The sequence below is a fragment of the Octopus bimaculoides genome, chromosome 16, assembly GCF_001194135.2.
Source record: "Octopus bimaculoides isolate UCB-OBI-ISO-001 chromosome 16, ASM119413v2, whole genome shotgun sequence".
In the NCBI taxonomy this organism is placed as follows: domain Eukaryota; kingdom Metazoa; phylum Mollusca; class Cephalopoda; order Octopoda; family Octopodidae; genus Octopus; species Octopus bimaculoides.
In genome coordinates, this window is record NC_068996.1 from 20,630,388 (window position 1) to 20,654,142 (window position 23,755).

Genomic DNA, 23,755 nt, shown 5'->3' on the forward strand with positions numbered 1-23,755 from the left:
TTCCTTCAGTGCTTGCACACTGAAAGTTTTTATTCTTACATGTTTCAAACCAGGCTGTAATATTCTTACAAACAATGGTTACCAAGCAAATCACACATACACATATAATACCATATACATTTCATAAGCCATGATTCAGAATTCCCCACCACACAAAGTTATTTTTTTCACTTATAATTCAACAAGGTGGATAGCAAAATCAATAAAGCATCAGGTAAAATGTTTTATGGTATTTGGTTACTTGGGGGGGTTTAAATCCTAGATAAAGCATCTTTGATTTCCCTTATCCTGGGGTTGAAGCACAGTCAACTAACACACGTTCCTACCTCCAAATTTGTGACTTTGCACCATCACAACATTGTTGGAGAGCATTATTATTATAATCATTATTGTTATTAAGGTGGCAGGCTGGCAGAATTGTTAGCGCACTGGGCAAAGTGCTTAGGGGTATTTCGTCTGTTGCTACATTCTGTGTTCAAATTCCACCGAGGTCTACTTTGCCTTTTATCCTTTTGTGATCAATGAAATAAATACCTGTTATGCACTGGGGTCGATGTAATCAACTAGTCCCCTCACCAAAAATTTCAGGCCTTGTGCCTATAGTAGAAAGGATTATTATTATCATTATTACTGCTAAAGTGGTAAGTTGGCAGAATCATTAGAACATTGGACAAAATGCTTACTGGCATTTCTTCTCAGCCTTTATGTTCTGAAATCTTTCCAAGGTCAACTTTGTCTAAGAGGCTGAAAGATACTGGAATTGAGACTCACAGTGTCAATCTGCAGAAAAGTGCAATCCTATATTCTATAAGAATCTCAAGAAAGATTCTTGAGGTCTCAGGAGACATGTCACTGAACCTCAAGACAACATCCCTTCTAACTAATACAGCATGTATTAGTTATTTTAATAATAATAATCTTTTACTTCTTTCACTCATTAGACTGTGGCCATGCTGGGGCACCACCTTGAAGAGTTTTTTAGTCAAATGAATTGACCTCAGTATTTATATTTTGTTTTAAAGCCTGGTACTTATTCTACCTTCCCCCTTTGCCAAACTGCTAAGTCACATTGATGTAAACACACTGACACCAGTTGTTAAGTGATGGTGGTGGACAAACGCACACACAGATGGGCTTCTTTCAGTTTCTATCTACCAAATTCACTCACAAAGCTTTGATCAGCCAGAGGTTATAGTGGAAGACACTTGCACAAGGAATCACACAATGGGACTGAACCCAGAACTATGTGGTTGGGAAGCAAGCTTCTTACCACACAGCTATACCTGTGCCAGTAATAATAATAATTATTTCAAATTTTGAGCGGAAAGAGTAAGTCATTTACATCAATCCCAGTACATTATTGGTACTTTATTTCATTTACTGGTGCTTTATTTTACTGACTTCAAAAGGATGAAAGGCCACAATGATTTCAGTAGGATTTGAACCAAGAATGCAAAGAACCAAGACAGATATCGCAAAGTATTTATTCCAATGGAAGAGGAAGGAAAGAAAGCAGAGGACTACTTTCAATTCGGCAAAAAGCTAAATTCTTGTTGGAAGGGATTGTATTAGAATGACTGCATCAGTTGTAGGATATTACTGGTACAAATTCTGTGAACCCTGAAAAAATATAAAGTGAAGTCAACACTGCTAAGATTTGAACTAAGAATAATTATTTTACGTTGTTGCTCTACTACTTTTGCTAACTCTCTAGTCTTGTAGTATTGATAAACAGATGTGTTTTTTAAGTACAACAACATTAATGATGAACAGCAACAACAATTATTCTGATAATGACAATGACGATTATGCTGATGATGATGAATAGCTATGTTTTTCTCCAATGAAAGTTGTAAAACTTCATATAACGAACACCTGATTTAAAGAGTACATAGCCAAGGTTAAGACATTTTCAGCCAATATGATTTGAACTTGCAATATCCAATATAATAACACCAGATTGGTTGGTTTTCATGAAATATATCTCAAATAAATACTTTTTGATACAGGCTGGCTTCTATCATGAGGCAAAGGGGTGGGGATCAGTAAATGACAGCATTCTTTTTTTTTTTTTTTTTGAAGTACTTAATCAAAAAGGAGAGCAGTAACCCTGACCATTGCAGGGGCTTGGTGGGAGGGAACACTGGATAAGTCATTTCTGCAAACCGATAAACTCTACTGAAATCAATCAATGATGAATATTTTATCGCTATATATATATATATATATATATATATATATATATATCTCCAAATCAGATTGGAGCCTGGTGTTGCCATCCAGTTTCACCAGTCCTCAGTCAAATCGTCCAACCCATGCTAGCATGGAAAGCGGACGTTAAACGATGATGATGATATATATATATATATATATATATACGAGGTCTGATCGATAAGTATCAGGACTATTGCTATAGTAACAAAGCTAAACCATGGAGGGTGATGCCACTTGGCACAGATTGACGTTGAACTCTGCTGTGCATGTGCATGAAGTTTTAACATTCTGGCTCACTTCCACTGTTTACAGCAATGCTTGGAAGGAAGATGTGTGTGTATGTATATATATATATATAAGAAATTATTAAGATTCAGTTGAATTAGGTACTTAAGTTGAAGCTTATGTTAATTGTGAATTGGTTCCAATTTCTGAATTAAAACCAAAAATAGGCAGAAGAAAGAACTACAACAAATCTAATAATAATGGAAAACTGATTGACAATGAAGTGGGTGAATCTAATAGTAGAAAAGTATCCAATTTATTTGTAAATAATAATGATATGATTAACAAGGGTATTAATATTAATAAGAACAATAGTAAATATACCTAGAATAAAAATATTTAAATAAACTTAGGTCTACTGATAAGTATATGCCATATGCCAACCCAAATACACCCAATGATGAGTATAATGAAGATAATTATATTTGGTTTATCATTCCTTAGACACGACAAATGAAAATGAATCTGGTCAAGCTATTTTACAGATCTATATCTAAGCACTTTAAATAATGATCTAGCTAGAAACTGTGATTGTAGATAGCTTTTTTTTTCTGTAGTTTCAGCTCAGAGCTGCAACCATGCTGATGCACCGCCGTTTTGCTACACTGTTATTACTGAGAGCCTCCTCCAATATGTGGCACTTGGTGAAAAATGGAGTTTGATTTAGCAACCCTCATTTGCACCTCTTGCCGTGAGGTCGGTTCATCTGGGACTCTCAACAGGAACAGGTCCAGCCTTGATTTAAAAATACCTATATCTACTTTCTGCAGGTTCCTCAGGCTCTTTGGGAGAATATTAAAAAGCTGTGGGCCCCTGAAACCCAGGCTGTTGCAGTAACTACTCCCGAAGCGCGATGGCGTTGCTGGTATCTTTGGCACTATGTAGTGTTGTTCCGTTCTGGCATTGGTATAGCTTTCAATGCCAAAATTTGGCACAATTCCTTCCAGGATCTTCCAGATGTATATTACTGCATACCTCTCCCGCCTTCAATCCAGGGAGTAGAGTCTTAGCTGTTTCAGCCTTTCCCAGTGGCTGAGCAGATGCAAAGAGATGATCTTCTTTGTGAATCTTCACTGGATTTCTTCAAGGTCCACTGTTAATTTTGCACTAAGGGTAAGTGTTTATTTAATAATTTTTGTTTACAGAAAAATATTGTATATAGATGTAGGGTGGATTCAGAATGAAGAAATTGTTTTTACATGGGGTCCATGGAAAATTTTATTAAAAAGCAGATAGCAAACCATAAAACATATATATACACACACACACACATCTATATATATATATATATATATATATATATATATATATACACATCTATATATATATACATATACATATATACACATCTATATATATATACATATACATATATACACATTTATATATATACATACACACCTATATATATACACGTACATACACACGTATACATATATATATATATATACATACACATCTATATATATACATATACATACATACACAATTGCAGCGTGGAAGGTGTTTATGAGCTATTTAAGAGACACACAAAAAAATGTTAGATTCACTTCGACATTTAAATTTAATTTGCCAAAATATTTTCATCATTTTGAGATCACGACCTGTTCACTGACAAAATTCTGTGCTGCATCACATACATACATGCGTATAGGCATGCACGCATGCATACACATATACACATATTAACATGCACACATACATCCATACGTACATATATATCATGAACTAACTGTTACTTTCTCAATGCAGCACAGAATTTTATCAGTGAACAAGTCGTGGTCTCAAAGCGATGAAAATATTTTGGCAAATTAAATTTAAATGTTGAAGTGAATCTAACGGTTTTGTGTTTTTAAATGGCTTATAAACACCTTCCACACTGCAATCGTTTTTGTTTCAGCACACAATCTCAGATCAGGTCACTTGCTATGTAAGTACATCTCCGTAATATATATATAGAAACTACATGCACATGTACCCTCATACACACATCCAATGAGTATTTCTGTGTCAATATCTCTAACCATCAAAACTGCAATTACTCCTCTCACACTTCCAGTCAGTCAGTGGTTGAATACATGAACTGAATGCAAGTGCAATTTTTTTTTGCTGCCTCTTTTCCGTTTTTATCTCCTTTCCATTCTTTCTCCACCATCCAGTCTCTCTTGGACTTTGCTCTTGTATCTGAGGAACAACTATGTCTGAAACTTTATACTATTACTCTATACTCTTTTTTTCCTCCCTTGTTTGAGAAGCAACCTAATATTAAGTATGAATACCCCTTGGATGTTTGTTTTTAATTGCATTTGCTTTGCTTATATATATATATATAAATAAATATATAATTTAGAGAAAAGAACCAAAGTTCATGAACTCATCCATGAAAATTCAGTCACACTAAAATATTAATGATTATTACTTTGTATTTTATTATAATTCTTTTTAGTGTATTTACTTATTAATTTTTTCTATATGTGACTGTGAATTTTCATGGATGAGTTCATGAACTTTGGTTTTCTTCTCTAAATTATATATTCATATATTATATACTGTAAAACTTAATTTAATTTTAATTTTTGATAAATTGAATTCAATTGAGTTTTTACCTGTAAATTTGGATTTTTATCCCTATTATTATTATTATTATTATATATATATATGTTTATTATCATCATCATTAAAAGCCAATCACAAGACATTGAGCTTTATGAAAAAGATAACAAAGGACGAAAATATTCAACACCTTGCTGTACTCAAGAAGACCTGTCTACCATAATAAAACTGATACTGGTGTTGGTTTCATATAAAAAGTACTCATGCTGGTGCCACATAAAAAACACCCAGTATAATCTGTAGAGTGGCTGGCATTAGGAAGGACATCCAGCTGTAGAAACCATGCCAGAACAGATAGTGGAACTTGGTGCAGTCCCTGGCCTCACCACCTCTTGTCAAACTATCCAACCCATGCCAGCATGGAAAACGGACGTTAAATGATGATGATGGTGATTATATATATATATATATATATATATTTTCATTTATTTTTATTTTTACTGTATTGTTATTTTTATTTCTATTTTTATTTTTATTTTTTACTTTATATTTGTATTGAATTTTTGTGAATCTCTGAAGAGGCCTAGCGAATCATGCATGTACCCCCATTACAGCATTTCATCTGCTAATTACTCTGGCACGCAGGAGCTATAGGGATAGAATGGGGCATGTCAACGCTAGGCCGAAACAGCTGTAAGTTTCTGTATATTCTCCAATTGCTAAATGTACTTTATATTTGCAACCTTAATTGTTAATATGACATGGTATGTCACAAGCATCTGTATATTGTGGTTTTTGTCATTTTAGTTACAAAATAAATAAATTAATTCAATGGAATACACTGTCTGCAAGTCGATGGATACTGCATATTCCCCTCCATTTTCTTATTGCTATATACATACATATATATATATATATATATATATATATATATACATATATACACACACTTTTAATTACACTTGCTGTATTTGCACACCTTGTGCATTTGTAGTATGAGCAGTATGTTTGTTTGTGTCAGGATAACATAGTGTGATGTACCTGTGTACAAAGGTGGTTAAATAGAAATTTGGCAGTGCCTGTGCATGCATGTTTATATAAATGTGTGTACTTAGTGAAATGTGTATTGGTGGTTGTGTAATTTGTGTGTAAATGTGTATGTATATACATATAAATTACAAAGTGTACCTCTAATTATCAGTATTAGTACTAATTGTAAGTTATTGGTACATATACAGATGTACTCAGTTGTACTAATTGTTATATATATAAACAGTATCTCTCTAGATGAGACATTTAATACCATATACACTACTATGTGTAATAGTAGTTGGGGGCGAAGCATCACTAATGGTCATCTGAATAAAACTACCTGCAATAGCACTGACAGCCAATGATCTATTGAATGTTCAATACTTTGCATGTGTCAAGATGCTATGAAGAACTCCAGTTGAAGCAGCAAAAGCACAAGTGGCTATGCAAAACACCCGGGGCTGTGCCTGGCATGAAGCCATCTCTCCTCACTCAAATGAGGGGGCTCTTATCCCTTTCTTGTCTTGTGAGTTACTTGGCAACCTCACTAGTTACTAGTTGTATGAAAACAAAAAGCTACCAGTTTACACTGAAAAGTGGTTGATGTTAAAAAGGGAATCCAGTTGTATAGACTATGCCAAATCTAACATGGAGCATGATGTAACACTGTGATGTGTTGGATTCTTATTTCTTTATTGCCCACAAGGGGCTAAACATGGAGGAGACAAACAAGGACAGACAAAGGGATTAAGTCGATTACATCAACCCCAGTGCATAACTGGTACTTAATTTATCAATCCCGAAAGGATGAAAGGCAAAGTTGACCTCGGCGGAATTTGAACTCAGAACGTAACAGTAGACGAAATACCGCTAAGCATTTTGTCTGGCGTGCTAATGTTTCTGCCAGCTCGCCGCCTTAATGTGTTGGATTCTGTCCAAATGTTCTACACATACCAGCATGGAAAACGGATGTGAAATGATGATGATGATGATGAATGAAATGTTATCAATAAATGCTTGAATGCAATGGAAAGAGGCATGGAGATTAAATAATTTACAACACATTTTTTAATAATCTTCATGATGAACATTGTTCACTTAAATACAATATTTGATCATTTAATGTCACGAGCAAAAAAGATATGTCCATTTTAAACACAATCTACGCATCTACACACTCAACTATGAGTATATACACACTCATTGTTGACTGTATAAATGCACAGCCTATGTTTAAAACAAAGCCACACACATGTGTATGTGTGAGTGGATATGCAGATAAAACTGTACAGAACTAGCCTGGAGTTACACAACAAACACAAAACATACACACACAAGTTAACAGGAGTCAATCATGGAGCCTTTATGCAGTCACTCCATCCACTAGAAATAGCAACCAAATCATTCTTCAATCACACAATGCTTTCCTAAAAAAAAATTAAAAAAACGAAACAAAAAACACATTCAATAATGTATTCTTGACAAAATAAATGGGAAGGTCACAGTCAAATCACCTCTGATCACAAATTTGCTTGATCAAGGCCAACCTGGGGTTAAACAACAAATAAGTCAACACAAACAAGTAAAACCAGACGCAAATGAAAATCCTTCTGCCTTACCTTAAACGGAGTTTTTCCATTTACTAGAAGCCGATTAGCTCTCACTGCCGCACGATGGGCAGCCTCCCGGGCCTCTTGCTGTCGAGCAAGATTTAGCAGTGCACCACTTTCAATGATTTGAGAGCCAGAGTTATTGATATTAGCCAGTGCCAAGCTCTTTCCATAGATTCTTTCGTGAATGCTACTCTGTTGTATCACACAATTTGTTGATGAATCAAGATTTCAAAACCAGTGTGATGTCGTCACGATTATCACAGCAGAATCAAACAATAAGTTGGAACCATAGTTTAGCCAAATCATGTATCAACATAGTGTCATAGATTATTTTTTGATGTCACAGTACAATTTTACAATGTTCATATTTCAATCCCATGGTTATAAATTGTTTTTTTTGGTTTTTGGTTTTTAAAATATCATCATGATTAGATGTAGTACATTAAGTAGAAATATTGATTTCATATGATTTTGTTACAAGAATATCATTAGATAACAAAATAAAATCATTATCAGTAATAAATTAGTAATAACATCATTGATTCAAGTGATTAGAATTATTTGTAATATGATGGTTAAGTGATACATTATGTCATCATTATGTGTGATACAATGTTAAGATGTACATTGAGCATTATCATCACAAATTTTTCATAATCATGATAATATTGACAATTAATGTTTGTAAAAGGTTAAGTTTTTAATCAATATTTTTGTAATGATAATGTTTCAAATGATAATAAGTAAAAATACGCCATTAGAGATTTCATTAGTGGCAAGAATATTCCATTCAGAATTAGCATTTGTTATAGTCATTGGTTCATTAGATCAGATAGGAGTTCCAAATATTTTTCATTGGGGAGGAAAAAAAAAGAGAAAGATAAATGAATAAATAAAACATGTATAAATGTAATAACAATAATAATAATAATAAATAAATATATATATATATATATATATATATATATATATATACACACACACATACATACACACATACAGTAATCCCTTGACTATCGCGGGTGTTATATTTTGAAACCTCCCACAATAGGTGAAAATACTTGAAGTAGAAATAGTACTGTACTGTATATATTTTTAAAATTATTTTTATGTGTATATATTTATTTTATTCTAAATGCAAAACAACACTACGGAGGAATCGACGTAAGCTTAAATAATAAACCACGATATGGCGAGGGATTACTGTACACACACACACACACACACACGTGTGTGTGTGAAAACGCATTCACAAAACGTCTTGATATGAAAAACAATAATCATAAAAACAATAACATGAACTATAACAAAAAGAAACTATGTAGCAATATGTAATGTGGGTCCAGGGTTAGCATGTATTAAAAAAATGCCCTTTTCTATTTTTGTGAAGTAGTTACAACCTATTAAATCACATACACACACATATATATTTATATATAAACACACACATTATTGATAATAGCTTTAAGCAGAAGTCAAAACTAAATTTACTAACCAGCTCAATCTCTTTCTAAGAGTTTTGTGGTTTAACCATGGGATCCGTTTTTTATAATTAGGCTAAATAAGTACTTATAATATAAGATCATAACTTGGATTACAATTTTAACACACACAAGCATGGATATAGACACAGACATGGCTATGTGGTAAAACTTTTGCTTCCCAACCACATGATTCCAGGTTCAGTCCTGTTGCATGTCATCTTGAGCAAGTGTCTTCTACAATAACTTTGGACTGATCAAAGTCTTGTGAGTAGATTTGGTAAAGAGAAACTGAAAGAAGCCCATTGTATGTATGTGTGTGTTGCAGTCTTCTTGCCTTGACAGCATGTGATAGTTGTAAACGAATGTCACCATCATACAAGCAGTGTTTTTTTTATTTCCAATCTTCCATGAAAACCTGTCTAGCCATGGGGAAAATATTACCTTGCTTGGAAACAGGTGAAGGTTAGTGACACAAAGGGAATCCACCTCAACAAATTCCACCTGGATGTTAAAATGATGGTAATGATTGTACACACACACACACACACACATGCATTTTTCCCCTTTCTGTATTTGAACACTCTGCAAGATGAAAAACTAAAACTGTTAAATGGAAAATGAACTCAAAAGAATCAATGGTCATCCAAATTGTATCTACATCAGCTACCATCATGTGTGCAGAAGGGTAACAGAATCATTCTACCTGTACAACTGAATTATGGTCAACAGAAGGCATATGATCTGTGAAGGATAAAGTACTGGTATGACAATCAGCATAGTCTAATGTACTTTAGTTAAGAGGAGACAGGTTCTTCAAGTACTGTTGACAATTTGTCCAGAGATGGGGGTCTAAATGAAAACACTGATCCAGATTTGGCCCTGCCTGCAGTCAAAGGGAGGGCGCCCTTTAGCAAGGGTTGGTAACTGTCCTAGAGATAGTATCTCAGAAAAAGAAAGACCACCAGTAGTTGTGTAAACTTAAAATCACTAAATTTAAGCAAAAATAGCATGAATGAAACTAGAACCATTGGTTTCTCTCTGGGTAGGTGCTCTGCAGCCACAACATTTTGTCCAATGCTCTAAAGATTCTATCAAACAATTTAGCACCAAAAGTGTATACAATTCGGTGGAGTGTGGGGACAGGAAAGAGTGACTAATCAAGCTGGCCCAGTACTAGACAAAAACAAGGGTAATTTTAATTTCTTAGAAATTTAAGTTAATTACAACAAGATTTGAACTCAGAATATAGAGAATAGAAATATTTTATGACATTTGCTTTAACAATCAAGCAATTCTTTCACTCACTGCCAGTTTGTATAATAATGACTATAAGAAAAAGAAAGATGAATAACAAAATAACAATAATAGTGAAAGATCATGTTTACCAAAAGCAATATCTTGATAATTGTGGTTTCCACTACCAGCATAAAACCACAAATATGGGAAAGAAGTATGAAAGCAATTGGCTTCGGTCTATTACTAGTAATTATATTATCATTCCAGGGAAAATGAACAAATAAAAGATAATGTGATATTATAAAGTAAGGGAAAGGCAGTGAGCTGGTACAATTGTTATCAAGTTGGACAAAATGCTTAGTGGTATTTCTTCTAGCTCTTTACATTCTGAGTTCAAATTCTACCAAGATCAACTTTACTGTTAATCCCCTCAGGGCTGATAAAATAAAGTACTATTGGTCTCTTAAAATTGCTGGCCTTCTACCAAAATTTGAAATTATAAAGTAAGAAAATGTTATTCAATGTAACTAATACTGACCACTTCTTGTAGAGATAGTGGACGTCCAATTTCTTCAGCAGTGAAGTCAATAAACGCAATGGTTCCATCCCATGAACAACAAAGTAATTCCATACCACATTTACTCCTAAAATAAAAAAAATTAAAAAAACAACAAACAATATTTTAAAACTGGAACAAGGGTACTGGGATTTGATCAATTCCTTCCTAGAACACAAGTGGAATTTTATTGCGAATAGGAGTGTCCCTGTGGAATTTGAAATTTGTAAGTAGAATAATATATCATGTGGTATTTAATCAAGCATAATCATTTCTGCTAAAAAAATATATATATAAACATTTTAAGCAGCTTGTGTAGCCACTTAAATAAATTTGCTCTGAATTAGATATTCAAAATTTGCACATAAACTCAAGTATAGATGACTACATGTCTACATTATAACTAGATACAAGATGAAAAGAATTCTTTTACTTTCACATGATAACACAACAGTGCTGAAAAAATTGACATTGAAATTATCATTTTAAGTTAAAAAAACAAAAAAAACGAGCATCTTCCTAACATAGGATGAGATACAATGCAGATTTGTGTACCACTGATGCACTCTTCTTAGTGAGACTAAAACAAAAGTAATTAGTGAAGAGCAAGCTGTTGCACTTAGCATTTGTTAACCTGGAGCAAGTCAGAGATGGACTACCATGCTTTGTAGTCTGGTGGTTTCTAAGAACATTAGGAGTAGATGAATGGCTTGTGAGAGCAATGCAGGCTATGTATATAGATGCAGTTTGCAAAGTGAGTTCAGCAAAGAATTTAACAAGTAGTTAAGTGACAATCAGGGATCACTCAGTTTCTACTTCTGTTCATTATAGTTTTTCAAGTTATAACAGAGGGATTGAAGATCAGCTATGCATAAGAACAGGAAGCAATTGAAAGTGAAAGATCTTAAAATAACATTAGTTAGCAGGAAAGAAGACAGGATTAGTGCCACTTGGAAAGGGTTTAATATGCAGAAAGGGTGTAGGTAGAAATTTCATACGAAAAAAAAAAACAATGTAAACTGTGAGTACATCAGAAGTGACAGAGAAGAAAGACCTTCATATATAGCAGATCTTCAGGAGTAATTACTAGTAAGTGAACCTGTGAAATATTTTCAAATACACAGAAGACTTTCCAAGAATAGTTGATAGCTTCTGTTACTTAGGTAATCTAATTAACAGTGGGAGGGAGTGCTCTGAGTACATTAGTTGCCAGGGTGAAAATGGAGTGGTGAGAAATTGTGGGAGAAGACAACATAGGAAGGAGAGTAAAAGACTGATCTCAAGAGACTCAAGCTCACCAAGGAGATAGTAAAAAAGACAGTAAGAAGCTCTACTAAGAAAACAACAGAAAAGCAGATGAAATACATGATTATGCTATTTTAAAAAAAGATCACCCACAAATAAATTGATAAATGACATGCAAACAACTGAATATGAAAAACCATTAAAAGATGACGCTTACCATGATATATCCAAAATTGAGTTTGTAAATAAATCATGTGTGACAACTAATGGCCGTTTTAAAGCAGTCAGCTGGAAAATTATTAAAACAAAATGAAATTATAGTATAATACCCTTACCACCATGATTAATTTGACAGACTTAATTAGTACTGAAAATGCTTATGAATAATTAAAAACATCAGATCATACATATAGTCTTCTTACTTATATTTTTATGTTAATAAGATTAATATAATGCCAGATGCCATGTAGATATATTTCTTAAATATTAATTTAAATTTAATATATACATTTTATATACAAAATACAAAAATTATGTTTTTATACCTAAGAGTTATTTGTTTCTGAAAAAGAAAACTTGCAAATCACTCTTCAAATAAGAAGTTACTTGTGCTATAAGAAATAAAATAAATATTTTAATTCTAGTGACACACAAATGGTTCTGTCAATGTTTTGATACTTTCTCTTTAGATAATATACTGAGGTTTCACTATCACAAAAATTAACTGATGGAATTTTTAGACATTTTTGAGAGCCAAAACACAAAATTATGTTTAGAAAGTGTTAGCTGCAATAGCTATAAGCATTTTCATCAATAATTTAATGAGTCATTGACACAAGTTTCTATGTGGTTGGTTAACCTGCAAGAAATTATACCCTAATCATTTTTTAAAAAAATGAAATCCTGCATGTATGAAAAGTCAGGATGGTCAATACTGGAATGATTGATCATAGGTATGCATAATCAAGACTGATATGATGACTATTGTATAAATACATCAATATATCTAACACCATTATTATTATGATAACTAAAGTGTAAACCTTAAACAAGACACATCACTCTATATACTACATAAACATATCTAACATTATTAGGGTTATAAAAAAAAAAAGGATAAAAATTTAAGTGAAATAAGAATATGAATGAGAGAATCATGAGAAAATGTTAAGGGCTTTATATAATGAGACTTACCCATATTGAAAGTGATCTATCACGACTACCAATGGCACAGCATGTGTATTGTTGAGGCTGGAATCATAACAAAAGTCATCAATGCGTGAGAATTATAAAGGAAAGAAAAATGGAAATGAGAGAGAGAGAGGTGGAGTATAGAAGTATAAACAACAGAGAAAGATATAGAATAAGCACTTTCACACACACAATGGACTTTTAGTTTCCACCTACCAGTTTCATTCACAAGACTATGGTTGGGCTACAGCCTAAGTAGAAGACACTTTGCCCAAGGTGCTGTTCAGTAGGATTGAACTCCAAAACCCCAAACCATGAGGTTGGGAAGTAAACTTCCTACCCATACATAGCCATGCCCATGGTTAAAAAATGTATAATAAAATGTGCATATATGTGTTTGTGCTTAGCTTTATTTGTATGGTAGGTTTTTTAAGTCTAGATACCCATTCCCATTGCCAACTCTTACCCAGTTCCTAGTAATATTTTTCAATGAAAAGGATATGGTGATAAAACAATGAAACAAAACTAATATTTGAAATTAATTGTTGTTAACAACCTTATAGGTCTTTCAACCATTATTCTCATTTTCAGTGATGAAATTTAAAAAACAATATTTCTAGCACACAATATTTCAATTAGTTTGCTCTCTTGCTATCATAATACCAAAATTCTGAAGAACATAAACTTGTGAAACCACATGCAAATGACATCAAAATAGTCAGGAATTTTAAAATTATTTGCAATGAACTAAATCTATTTTTTACACAAAAGTAAGAAATGAATTTATTAGAAGCAATATAATTCAAGTGATTTAATAGAACATCAGCTGCCATATCAAAGATCTGATGGTTCCCATCTTAATACCAATGCCATGCTATGTACAGCCAATTCACATCTTACTGTCTCAGCCTACCTAGTTGTGAGAACAGAGACTATGCTGTAGTTTGTAAATTTGCAATGAATTCGAACTGTCATATGACTAACATGGAGAGAGATGCAACTAAACAGGATAAACTTAGATTAAATAGGGTATATAAAGACTGAAATGACAGTTCTGTAATAGTTAGAGAGATGGAGGAAACTCGTGTAAACTCACCTTATCTAATTCCTTTTTAACTTTCATAGATAGAATGTTGGGATTAAAACGCTGAAAGAGAATTATTATTATTATAAATATTATAACAGAATGCCCACAAGAGTAACTATAATTCACATGAATGTACCATAAAAAATAATTAGCTACCCTATATGATTAGGTCTGATAATGAATTAATGATTGAGTAGTAAAATTAATGAAGAGGCAGTGAACTAGATTAAATCTATTTGAAATTGTTCATGATGGAACTAATTTTCATCTAAATTCTGGCGTGAGTTTTTACCAACAGCAAAATCATTTAAATAGGCAAACATAATTGTCTTACTATATTTGTCCATCCATGTTCTGAGTAATAGTCAATACAAGGTATTTAAGATGTGTGATGGTGTATAGGAGCAAAACATAGTTAATAAATGTAGAGGATTATATGTTGTGTGTTAGTATGGTGGTGTATGGTAGTGTAACATAGACAGTGAATGAAGAGGACTATACGTGGTGATATATGTTTGAAGGTGAGTGGCCATGAATGCAAAAAACGGTATATTTGTGATGGTGTATAGCAGCAGATAGTGTTCTTGTTCTGCTGTTCCTATTGTTTTACTTCTAATGAAATACAAACTACATTACCTAAGTTTTAGGTTTATTATATTAACCAGGTTTCAAACTGCCTTCTGTTTAAGTGGAATCAAAACAAAGTAGGTATTATATACCATACAGGAAGAGGCATACAAAAGTATACTAACAACTACAGTAATAGCTTTTCGGTGACCAACAAAATCCATTGATGTTCGCCACCCTTCACGCTCGATTATTTGTGCTGTAGGTCCTGAGTTGTTCATTGCATGAGCTGAAACTATGTAGTGACCATCAGGTGACCAATTCAGTCGGAGAATATGTGTGGTAGCTGAGCACTGAAACATACATGCACACTCATTGAAACAATAGGTCTAGTTTTATAATATACAGCAATATGTAGACATCTGCAATAAACTTACAAAAAAAAGTTTTCTTTAATGAATGAATAATTCAGAGAGAGAGATCTGTAGAATGAAGGGGTTATATACGTGATGAGCATGCCACAATAATATCACAGTAAAAGACTTCTAATCAGCCACACACACACACACAGTCACACTCACATACACAGACTAAAATAAGCTAGTTTATAAAACTCTGCAAGTTTATGATAGTAAAAGAAAATAACCATTACCTCTTCAAATGGTTCCTTAACAACAGCTTCTTGTTGCCAGTCAACAGTACGCCAGATCCTGAGAGTTTTATCATCAGACTAAAGTAGTGAAATTTATAAAAACCTTGTAAAATTCAAAAATAGTTACGCAATATTAAAAAATAATTACTGAATATTCCAAGACAACTGACATATAATATGACAACTCCAAAAATTCTCTCTTCAAACTTATATTTCGTGTTTCTCTTATCAATCAATATCATCATATGTAAGATGATATGAAGGTCCACAAACTTAGGAACTTTTCCAAGATTGTTTTTAATGTCATTGACATGGAAATCAGAGCAGGAATTTTCATACAGTTTATGAACTGTGAAATTGTTTTATACATGTGTGTATATATATACATACATACATATATATATATACACACACACAAATACATACAAAGTTCTTTGTTTATAAGCTTTGCAATCTATGGAATCACATCACTGAGATATAATTTCCAAGTCATCAGGCTACATACATACACACACACACACACAGAGTAAATTGTAGTTGAAGCACCATTTGATGACGTTACTAGGAGTCTAAGAAGGATTCTTGCATTTTATATCTTGAAATACCATCTTATATGCCACCATAAAAAGACATGTAATATAGATAGTTGTCTTGAATTGAAAATCAGTTACATACAATTTTAATTTTTTGAAACAGAATATGAAATTTAAAATTATATAAAAGAAAGAAATTTTTAGCCCAACTAATTAGGGAAAGAGTGCTTAGATGAGATGCAGTTCGGTTTTGTGCCAGGTAGAAGCACCACTGATGCTATATTCCTGGTACAGCAGCTGCAGGAGAAATACCTAGCCAAAGATAAACCTCTGTACTTGGCTTTTGTGGACTTGGAGAAAGCCTTTGACAGGGTCCCCCAATCCCTTATCTGGTGGGTGATGCAGAAACTGGGGATTGACGAATGATTAATAAGGGCTGTACAGGCCCTATACAGAGATGCCGTTAGTAAGATTGGGGTTGGCAATGAGTATAGTGAAGAATTCCTGGTAGATGTAGGGGTCCACCGAGGATCAGCCCTCAATCCCTTCTTATTCATCATTGTCCCCAGTTAATAACAGAGTAATTCAAGAAAGGTTGCCCTTGGGAACTCCTCTATGCTGATGACCTGGCCCTCATAGCAGAATCACTACCAGAACTAGTGAGGAAATTTCAGGTGTGGAAACAAGGTTTAGAATTGAAGGGCCTTAGAGTCAATGTCGCAAAGACCAAAGTTCTAGTCAGTAGGAGGGCGAACACATCACACACTCCTTCAGGTAGGTGGCCCTGCTCGATCTGTAGAAAAGGTGTAGGTAGAAACTCCATAAGATCTACCCAGTGTAAGCAATGGACACATAAGAGGTCCAGCAACATCAAAGGAAGATTAACCGGGAAGATAGCTTTCATATGCGGAAGAGGCCATAAACACCACAGATGCTCAGAAAACAGATTCCATCACATGCCAGTGGGAGAAACTAGAAGTAGTTGATAGCTTCCGCTACCTAGGTGACCAAGTCTGTAGTGGGGGGTGGATGCTCAGAGAGTGTTACTACTAGAATAAGAATAGCCTGGGCAAAGTTCAGAAAGCTTCTACCCCTACTAGTGACAAAGATATGGATATGTATGTTTGTGAAAAACGCATGTTGGTCTGACAAAATATATAATATTCTTACTTGGGATGCAAGATATTTTCCAACTGGATCCCAGGTAACACCTTTTACCAAACCAGAGTGACCTTTTAAAACACAGATCTGTTCTGAAAAGAGAAAAAGAATGATAGAAGTAAGCTATTTAGAAAGTAATGATAATAAAGCTATGAGCCAATGAGAAAATAATATTTATGATAACTTGAGGTGCTAGAAATAACAGTGAACTTTCAAATTCATAAAAAAGGAAAGCCACATCATCATCATTTAATGTCTGTTTTCCATACTAACATGGATTGGACAGTTTGACTGAAAACTAGTAAGCAGGAGAGCTGCACCAGGCTCCAATCTGATTTGGCATGGCCTCTACAGCTGGATGCCCTTTCTAATGCCAACCACTCCAGGAGTGTAGTGGGTGCTTTTTACATTCCACTGGCACAGGCACCAGTTACAAACACTGGCATTAGCCACAACTATGATCTCAGTTGTCTTGATAAGTCTCCTCTATATTGCTCACTTGTCACTGCTTCTGTGAGGCCCAAAGTTCAAAGGGTGCTTTTTACATGCCAGTTACACAACACTGGCATTGGCTATAACTATTATTTCACTTGGCTTAACATTGGATAACAATTAAAAATAAGACCAGATGTTCATGGTTGAAATATGTGTGTTTGTCTTCCCGTTGTGCAGTACATAAAAACAAAAAAAAGCCACCATCTATACAATGGTGTCTGTCTGCAATCTGCTGTAAAATATGGGCCAGCCATTGAGCTGCTCATTGTTTTAAGAATTAAAGGCAATAGGACCTTATTTGGTGAATGTTGGCAAAAGAACGAGCATCTGGATATAGAAAATCAGTCGCAAGAAGTTTCACGTAATCCATTCCCATATGGAAAAGCGGACATTAAACAGTAGTAATAATGGGTTCAAATTTTGGCACAAGACCAGCAATTTCAGGAGAGGGGTAACTCAATTACATCAACCCCAGTGTTCAACTGATACTTACTTTATCAATCACAAAAGGATGAAAAGCAAAATGACCTCGGTAGAATTTGAACTCGGAATGTAAAGACAGACAAAATGCTGCCCTGCATGCTAACAATTCTATAAGCTCACTGGCTTATTAAGCAGTAATAATAATGATGGCAGTGAAGATTACATTAGGAATAAAAATCATTTGCTTATGACCAGTTTATGGATCTGATGTGGTGTAAGGGATTCGGTCAAAGCTGGCATTTATTTGTAATTGATTACAAACTCAACAGGCAAAATTACCTGTTCACAAGAAATTTGAATAGACAGGTATGAAGCTAAAGAATGTTTTACCAATTTTGCCAACTCATTTTTTTTTTCATTTAGAGGTAGAAGCCTCTGAAGATAGTCTTTTGCAAAGGAAATCAATGCTGAATATACATATCTTAAGATAAATTTTAAAAAGTTTATTTACCTGGAAATTTCACAGCATTCCATACAACAACAGTGTTGTCAACACTACATGTGGCTAACCAGGCATCATGTGGTGACCAAGCCAAGTCAAGTACATCTATAAATTATAAAACAATAAATATTGAGAACCAGTGTGTGCTGTTGTCAATGATAATGATCATAATTCTTTCAAATTTTGATGCAAGACCAGCAATTTTAGTGTGTGTGGGGTGGGGTAAGTTGATTACATCAACCGCAATGCGTAACTGGCACTTATTCTATCAACCCTGAAAAGATGAATGGCAAAATTGACCACAGCAGTATCTGAACTGGAATCTAAAGAGCAGGAATAATTAATAAGCATTTTGTCTGATGAGCAAACAGATCTGCTAGCTTGCCACTTTGATGATGATAATAATACTAGTTACAGATATATATATATATATATATATATATATATAACAAATAATAAATGAGTATATGCATATATACGTACAGGTATGTGCATACCTACGTCTACCTGTATATATAGGTGCATATCTGGGTACAGGACATTGAAAACAAAACGTAGACAAAAAAAATAATAATAACCAGAGTATAGAACACACACAGGCCACATAGAGAACATTTTCCTTCATCAGCTACCCAAGTCTAACACAGGCGTTTCGAAGAGTAGGGCAGGACGCATTGTTAAAATGGCTCTTCCCATGGATCACAAATTAAACTGTACCATGGAGGAATGTAGTGGCGGACAGAAAACAAGACAGGAAAACAAACTGAAAAGGCTATATGGCCAGACGTGAAAAATTATGTGTATGTAGAACGCTGTGAAGCAACGAACTGGAAGCAGGATGAAATAAGTTTGTATGTTTGCTTGGCGAAAGCCAAGGAAGAAAAGAATTAGTACGTGGACACATGTGACCACGAGGGGTAAGGAAGAGAGAGTGGTAGAGGGAGAAACAAGGGGAGGTATACACACACACACACAAAAAGAAAAGAATCATTAAATTAGCTATTAACTTTATTGTAGAAAAGTGTATGCTTTCATTTTTAGCCATCTATTTTAAATACTCAGGATACATTCTATAACATTAGCTGACATTAAAATCAATAAATGTTTCTAGATACACATACATTTGTGTGTAAACAACAAATTAAAAGGGTGGCTTATTAGCAATTAGAACCTAAAGGCAAAATTAATAGAGGTCACAAAAGTAATGGAGGGTACAGACTAGCACTGCTTATGCTAAAATAAGAGTTAAATTAACTCCAAAGTCACCAAAGCACTATACTTAATGACAGACGAAGGGAGGTAAGTCCCAAGAGTATATAGCCTTATACGATTTCGAATTTTGGTGTAGACCACCTTAATTCTCATCAGCAGATCTTAATGCCTAGAGTTAAACTCAATCTCCTTTGAAAATCTTCTGTCAAATCATCCTATCCATGTCAGCATGGAAAGTGGATATTAAATGAGTATGATGGTGATATAGCTAGTCAGGTATGGTTGTCAGCAGATCTTGAGCAAAAATAAGAACCCAGTTACCATGCTATTCACTTCAGGGAGAACTCTACTATTAAAAGAATATATACCAGTTGTTAGGATATCCCACCAAAATAGTGGAGCAACAATGCTAATAGCAATCGAAAACATTTCAACATAAAACAGGACCATGTTAAATTGATATGAGAGGAAGCCAAGTATTAATATTATTATTCTTTTTAACTCCAGTTTTGTTGGAATGCCTGCAGCCTAGGGTACCATGCTATTTGTTCTTTTCATCATCATCATTATTATAAGTAGTAGTTGTTGATACAACATATATTTTCATTACTTCTTGAAGATGTTATGACTAAAGGTCTCATTTTTCAAGTTATAGAAAGGCAGTAATTTAATTAGATTTTTAAAAATCTAAAATATCGAACATACCTCCAGAATGTCCTCGAAGTGTAAATACTGGCCTCCACTGTTCAATATTTACCATTTTTCCTCCACTTCCAAACACTGTTGATGGGCCACCATACCTGTTGGAGATATAAAAAAAAAAACCCCAGTAAAATGACCATTTTTAAAAGACTCGACAGAAACAAATGACTTTAGAGAATGAGATTTGATTCCAAAATATGAGAAAATACCATGAAGAAATACAATAAAGGAAAGGACACATTTTATATTATAATCTTACACACAGCTAAAACAACATAATCTTTAATCTTTCACTTGTTTCAGTCATTAGACTGCAGCTATGATGAGGCACTACTTTGAAGAATTTTATAGTTGAATGTATCACATACACACATATATGTATCACATGACACACACATATATACGATGGGCTTCTTTCAGTCTCCATCTACCAAATCTACTTGCAAAGCTTTGCTTGCCAAAAGTGCTATGCAGTGAGACTGAACCTGGAATCGTGTATTAGGAAGCAAGCTTCTTACTACACACCTGCGCCTATAATTATTACAGTACATATACCTTTGACCCTAAGTCTGCTAAATCAGGCTTGATTTTGAGCTAAACAATAACAGAACCAAGGCATCAGTATATCAGATGACATTAAGTCACCTTCATCAACAAATCTCCAAGTACTTCTCAAACCAAACACCAAGGTTTTTGGTATATTTTCATCTAATCTGTCAAAACAGAGATGAATTTGTGTTACTTTTTAAATCTATCCTCTTCATTCTCATGGCAGTTTAGAAAAAAAAAAATTTCTTTAATCTATTATTTCATGCATCTCAATCTTTTAACCATAAACTCTTTTTTGGCAGTGTGTTTATTGTAGACACCAACAGGTCTTCATCCCAAATCAATTTCATCTACCATAAATGAAATGTACATATATACTGAAGCTGCCATACAACATAAACATCAATCAAAATGCAACAAATAAATATATACTTCCAACCCACTTTACTTACCTGCTTGTTTGCCAGATCATAACTAATTTGTCATCTGCACCAGAAGCTAAATGTCGGCCATTATGAGACCAACGGACACAGTTAACACAACCTGTAGAAAATGTTTTTAAAACTGTATTATTGGAAACGGATCTATTATCACATGTGGTTTTACTAATGTTACATTCAAACATATTTGACAATTCATTTTATAAAATATAACTCTGTATTCATTCATATGATGCAGTAATGTAGTCATATCACAGTCCCTTAATTCTTTAACATTCAAACCAGCCATATCTGGGACAGGCAAAGGGTTAAATACTCATGCAAGCAGGAAAACATTAAAACTGAAAAAGTGGGTACTGGTTGCTTTTCTTATGGAACCAAAACTGCTAGATCATCAAATACTCGTAAGACAATACAACTGAGTGGGACATAGTATTATAGAATATGTAAGTATGATAGAGGGAGAGGAATAGGTGTCTTGCTGATGAGGTGAACACATGACTTGGTGGGGAGGGGGGGGAGATATGGTGAAGTCATACCCTCAAAGTATAAAATGAATATGAAAGAAAATAGCAATAGAGGTACAAAAGTGGGTTATAGGTAGGTGTACTTGTTGAAAACAATACTGTACTCACCTAAGTGATTATCCATTTGACATAATATTTTTGGTACAGCATCATTTTTCTCAGATATTTCATCTCTAACTGGTGCCATGTTCCAAATAACAACTTTACCACAATCGTCACCTATAGTGAGACATTGGTGATAAAAAGATAAACTCTGAGGAATTTACAGATTATTTCCTACATCCAAATGGTAAATAAAACAAACATACATTACATCACCAGAAAATCCTGTGCTGCAGTATCGATCAATCGGATTTTAGTTAATATCAGATGAAAATAAATGGAACAACTTTGTAAAAATCTTAAGTAGACTGTAAACAATTCATTTTATAACATATCACTCTGTTTTCTTTCATTTGTTTTATAAACAGCCTGTAAATTATGTATAATATTATGGAGTTAAAAGGTATTTTCTTTTTATATTTTAGTCTTAGAAAGAGAGGTCTCAGGAACTCTCACACAGAATTTCTCAAAGTAAAAGTAGTTCATGTTTAAATCCAGGTATTCCTGATCAAAACCATTCCAGTCAGGACTACCCAAGTTATTTTCCAGATGAATGCATCCAAAATTCTTTTTTCTTTTTTCAAAGAAGTAAAAAATAATTTTTCATAAAATGAGAATGTATGATTCAAAGGAGATTTTGTTGTGATTAGTTCATGAGTACAAGTTTATTTTGATGAAAGATAGAGATGAAGAAAAGAAAAGGAATTACTGATATGGGATAGAGAGAGTTCAGTTATGCTAGAACCATTGTCGTTACAGTTAGTGAGGATACAGCATTCTATCAGTTGCAGTATGTAAATTTGTCAATTGCTTCAATATTGATCGGATCAACTGGAACCCTTGTCGTCGTAATTGACTGAGTGTCAAAATATACATACATAATACATATATATATATATATATATATATATATATATATATACACACACACATGTATATACGTATACATATATATACATACATGTATACATATACATATATATACATACATATATATATATCCATATACATACATATGCATACATACATATATATATATATCCATATACATACATATGCATACATACATATATATATACATATATATATATATCTTGAGAGAAAAGCTGAACATTAGAAGCATCAGTTGTGGCGTGCAAGAGAGACGATTGTGCTGGTATGGACATGTGGTGAGAATGGATGAGGATAGCTGCGTGAAAAAGTGCCACACCCTAACAGTTGAGGGAACCCGTGGAAGACGTAGGCCCAGGAAAACCTGGGCTGAGGTGGTGAGGCAAGACCTTCGTACATTGGGCCTCACCGAGGCGATGACTACTGACCGAGACCTTTGGAAATGTGCTGTGCGTGAGAAGACCCGGCAAGCCAAGTAAGATCGTTGCCAGTGCCCCTGGACT

At 33.9% G+C, this 23,755-nt stretch overlaps 1 protein-coding gene across 3 annotated transcripts in view; it reads right to left on the bottom strand.

Moving 5' to 3' along the window:
* LOC106882986 (protein HIRA) overlaps positions 1-23,755 on the bottom strand; it is a 77,407-nt gene that overhangs the window by 39,830 nt on the left and 13,822 nt on the right. For 2 of the 3 annotated variants that reach the window (XM_052973562.1, XM_052973561.1), the window contains exons 3-14: positions 22,368-22,478; positions 21,745-21,835; positions 20,747-20,841; positions 18,839-18,934; positions 17,419-17,501; positions 15,716-15,793; positions 15,249-15,416; positions 14,506-14,556; positions 13,413-13,469; positions 12,436-12,506; positions 10,956-11,061; positions 7,704-7,889 (exon numbers count right to left, since the gene is read on the bottom strand). In XM_052973562.1, the coding sequence (XP_052829522.1) occupies positions 7,704-7,889; positions 10,956-11,061; positions 12,436-12,506; positions 13,413-13,469; positions 14,506-14,556; positions 15,249-15,416; positions 15,716-15,793; positions 17,419-17,501; positions 18,839-18,934; positions 20,747-20,841; positions 21,745-21,835; positions 22,368-22,478 (1,193 nt within the window). Of the gene's footprint in view, positions 1-7,703; positions 7,890-10,955; positions 11,062-12,435; positions 12,507-13,412; positions 13,470-14,505; positions 14,557-15,248; positions 15,417-15,715; positions 15,794-17,418; positions 17,502-18,838; positions 18,935-20,746; positions 20,842-21,744; positions 21,836-22,367; positions 22,479-23,755 lie in introns of those variants that run through there. The other variant, XM_052973564.1, reaches the window with a different exon arrangement.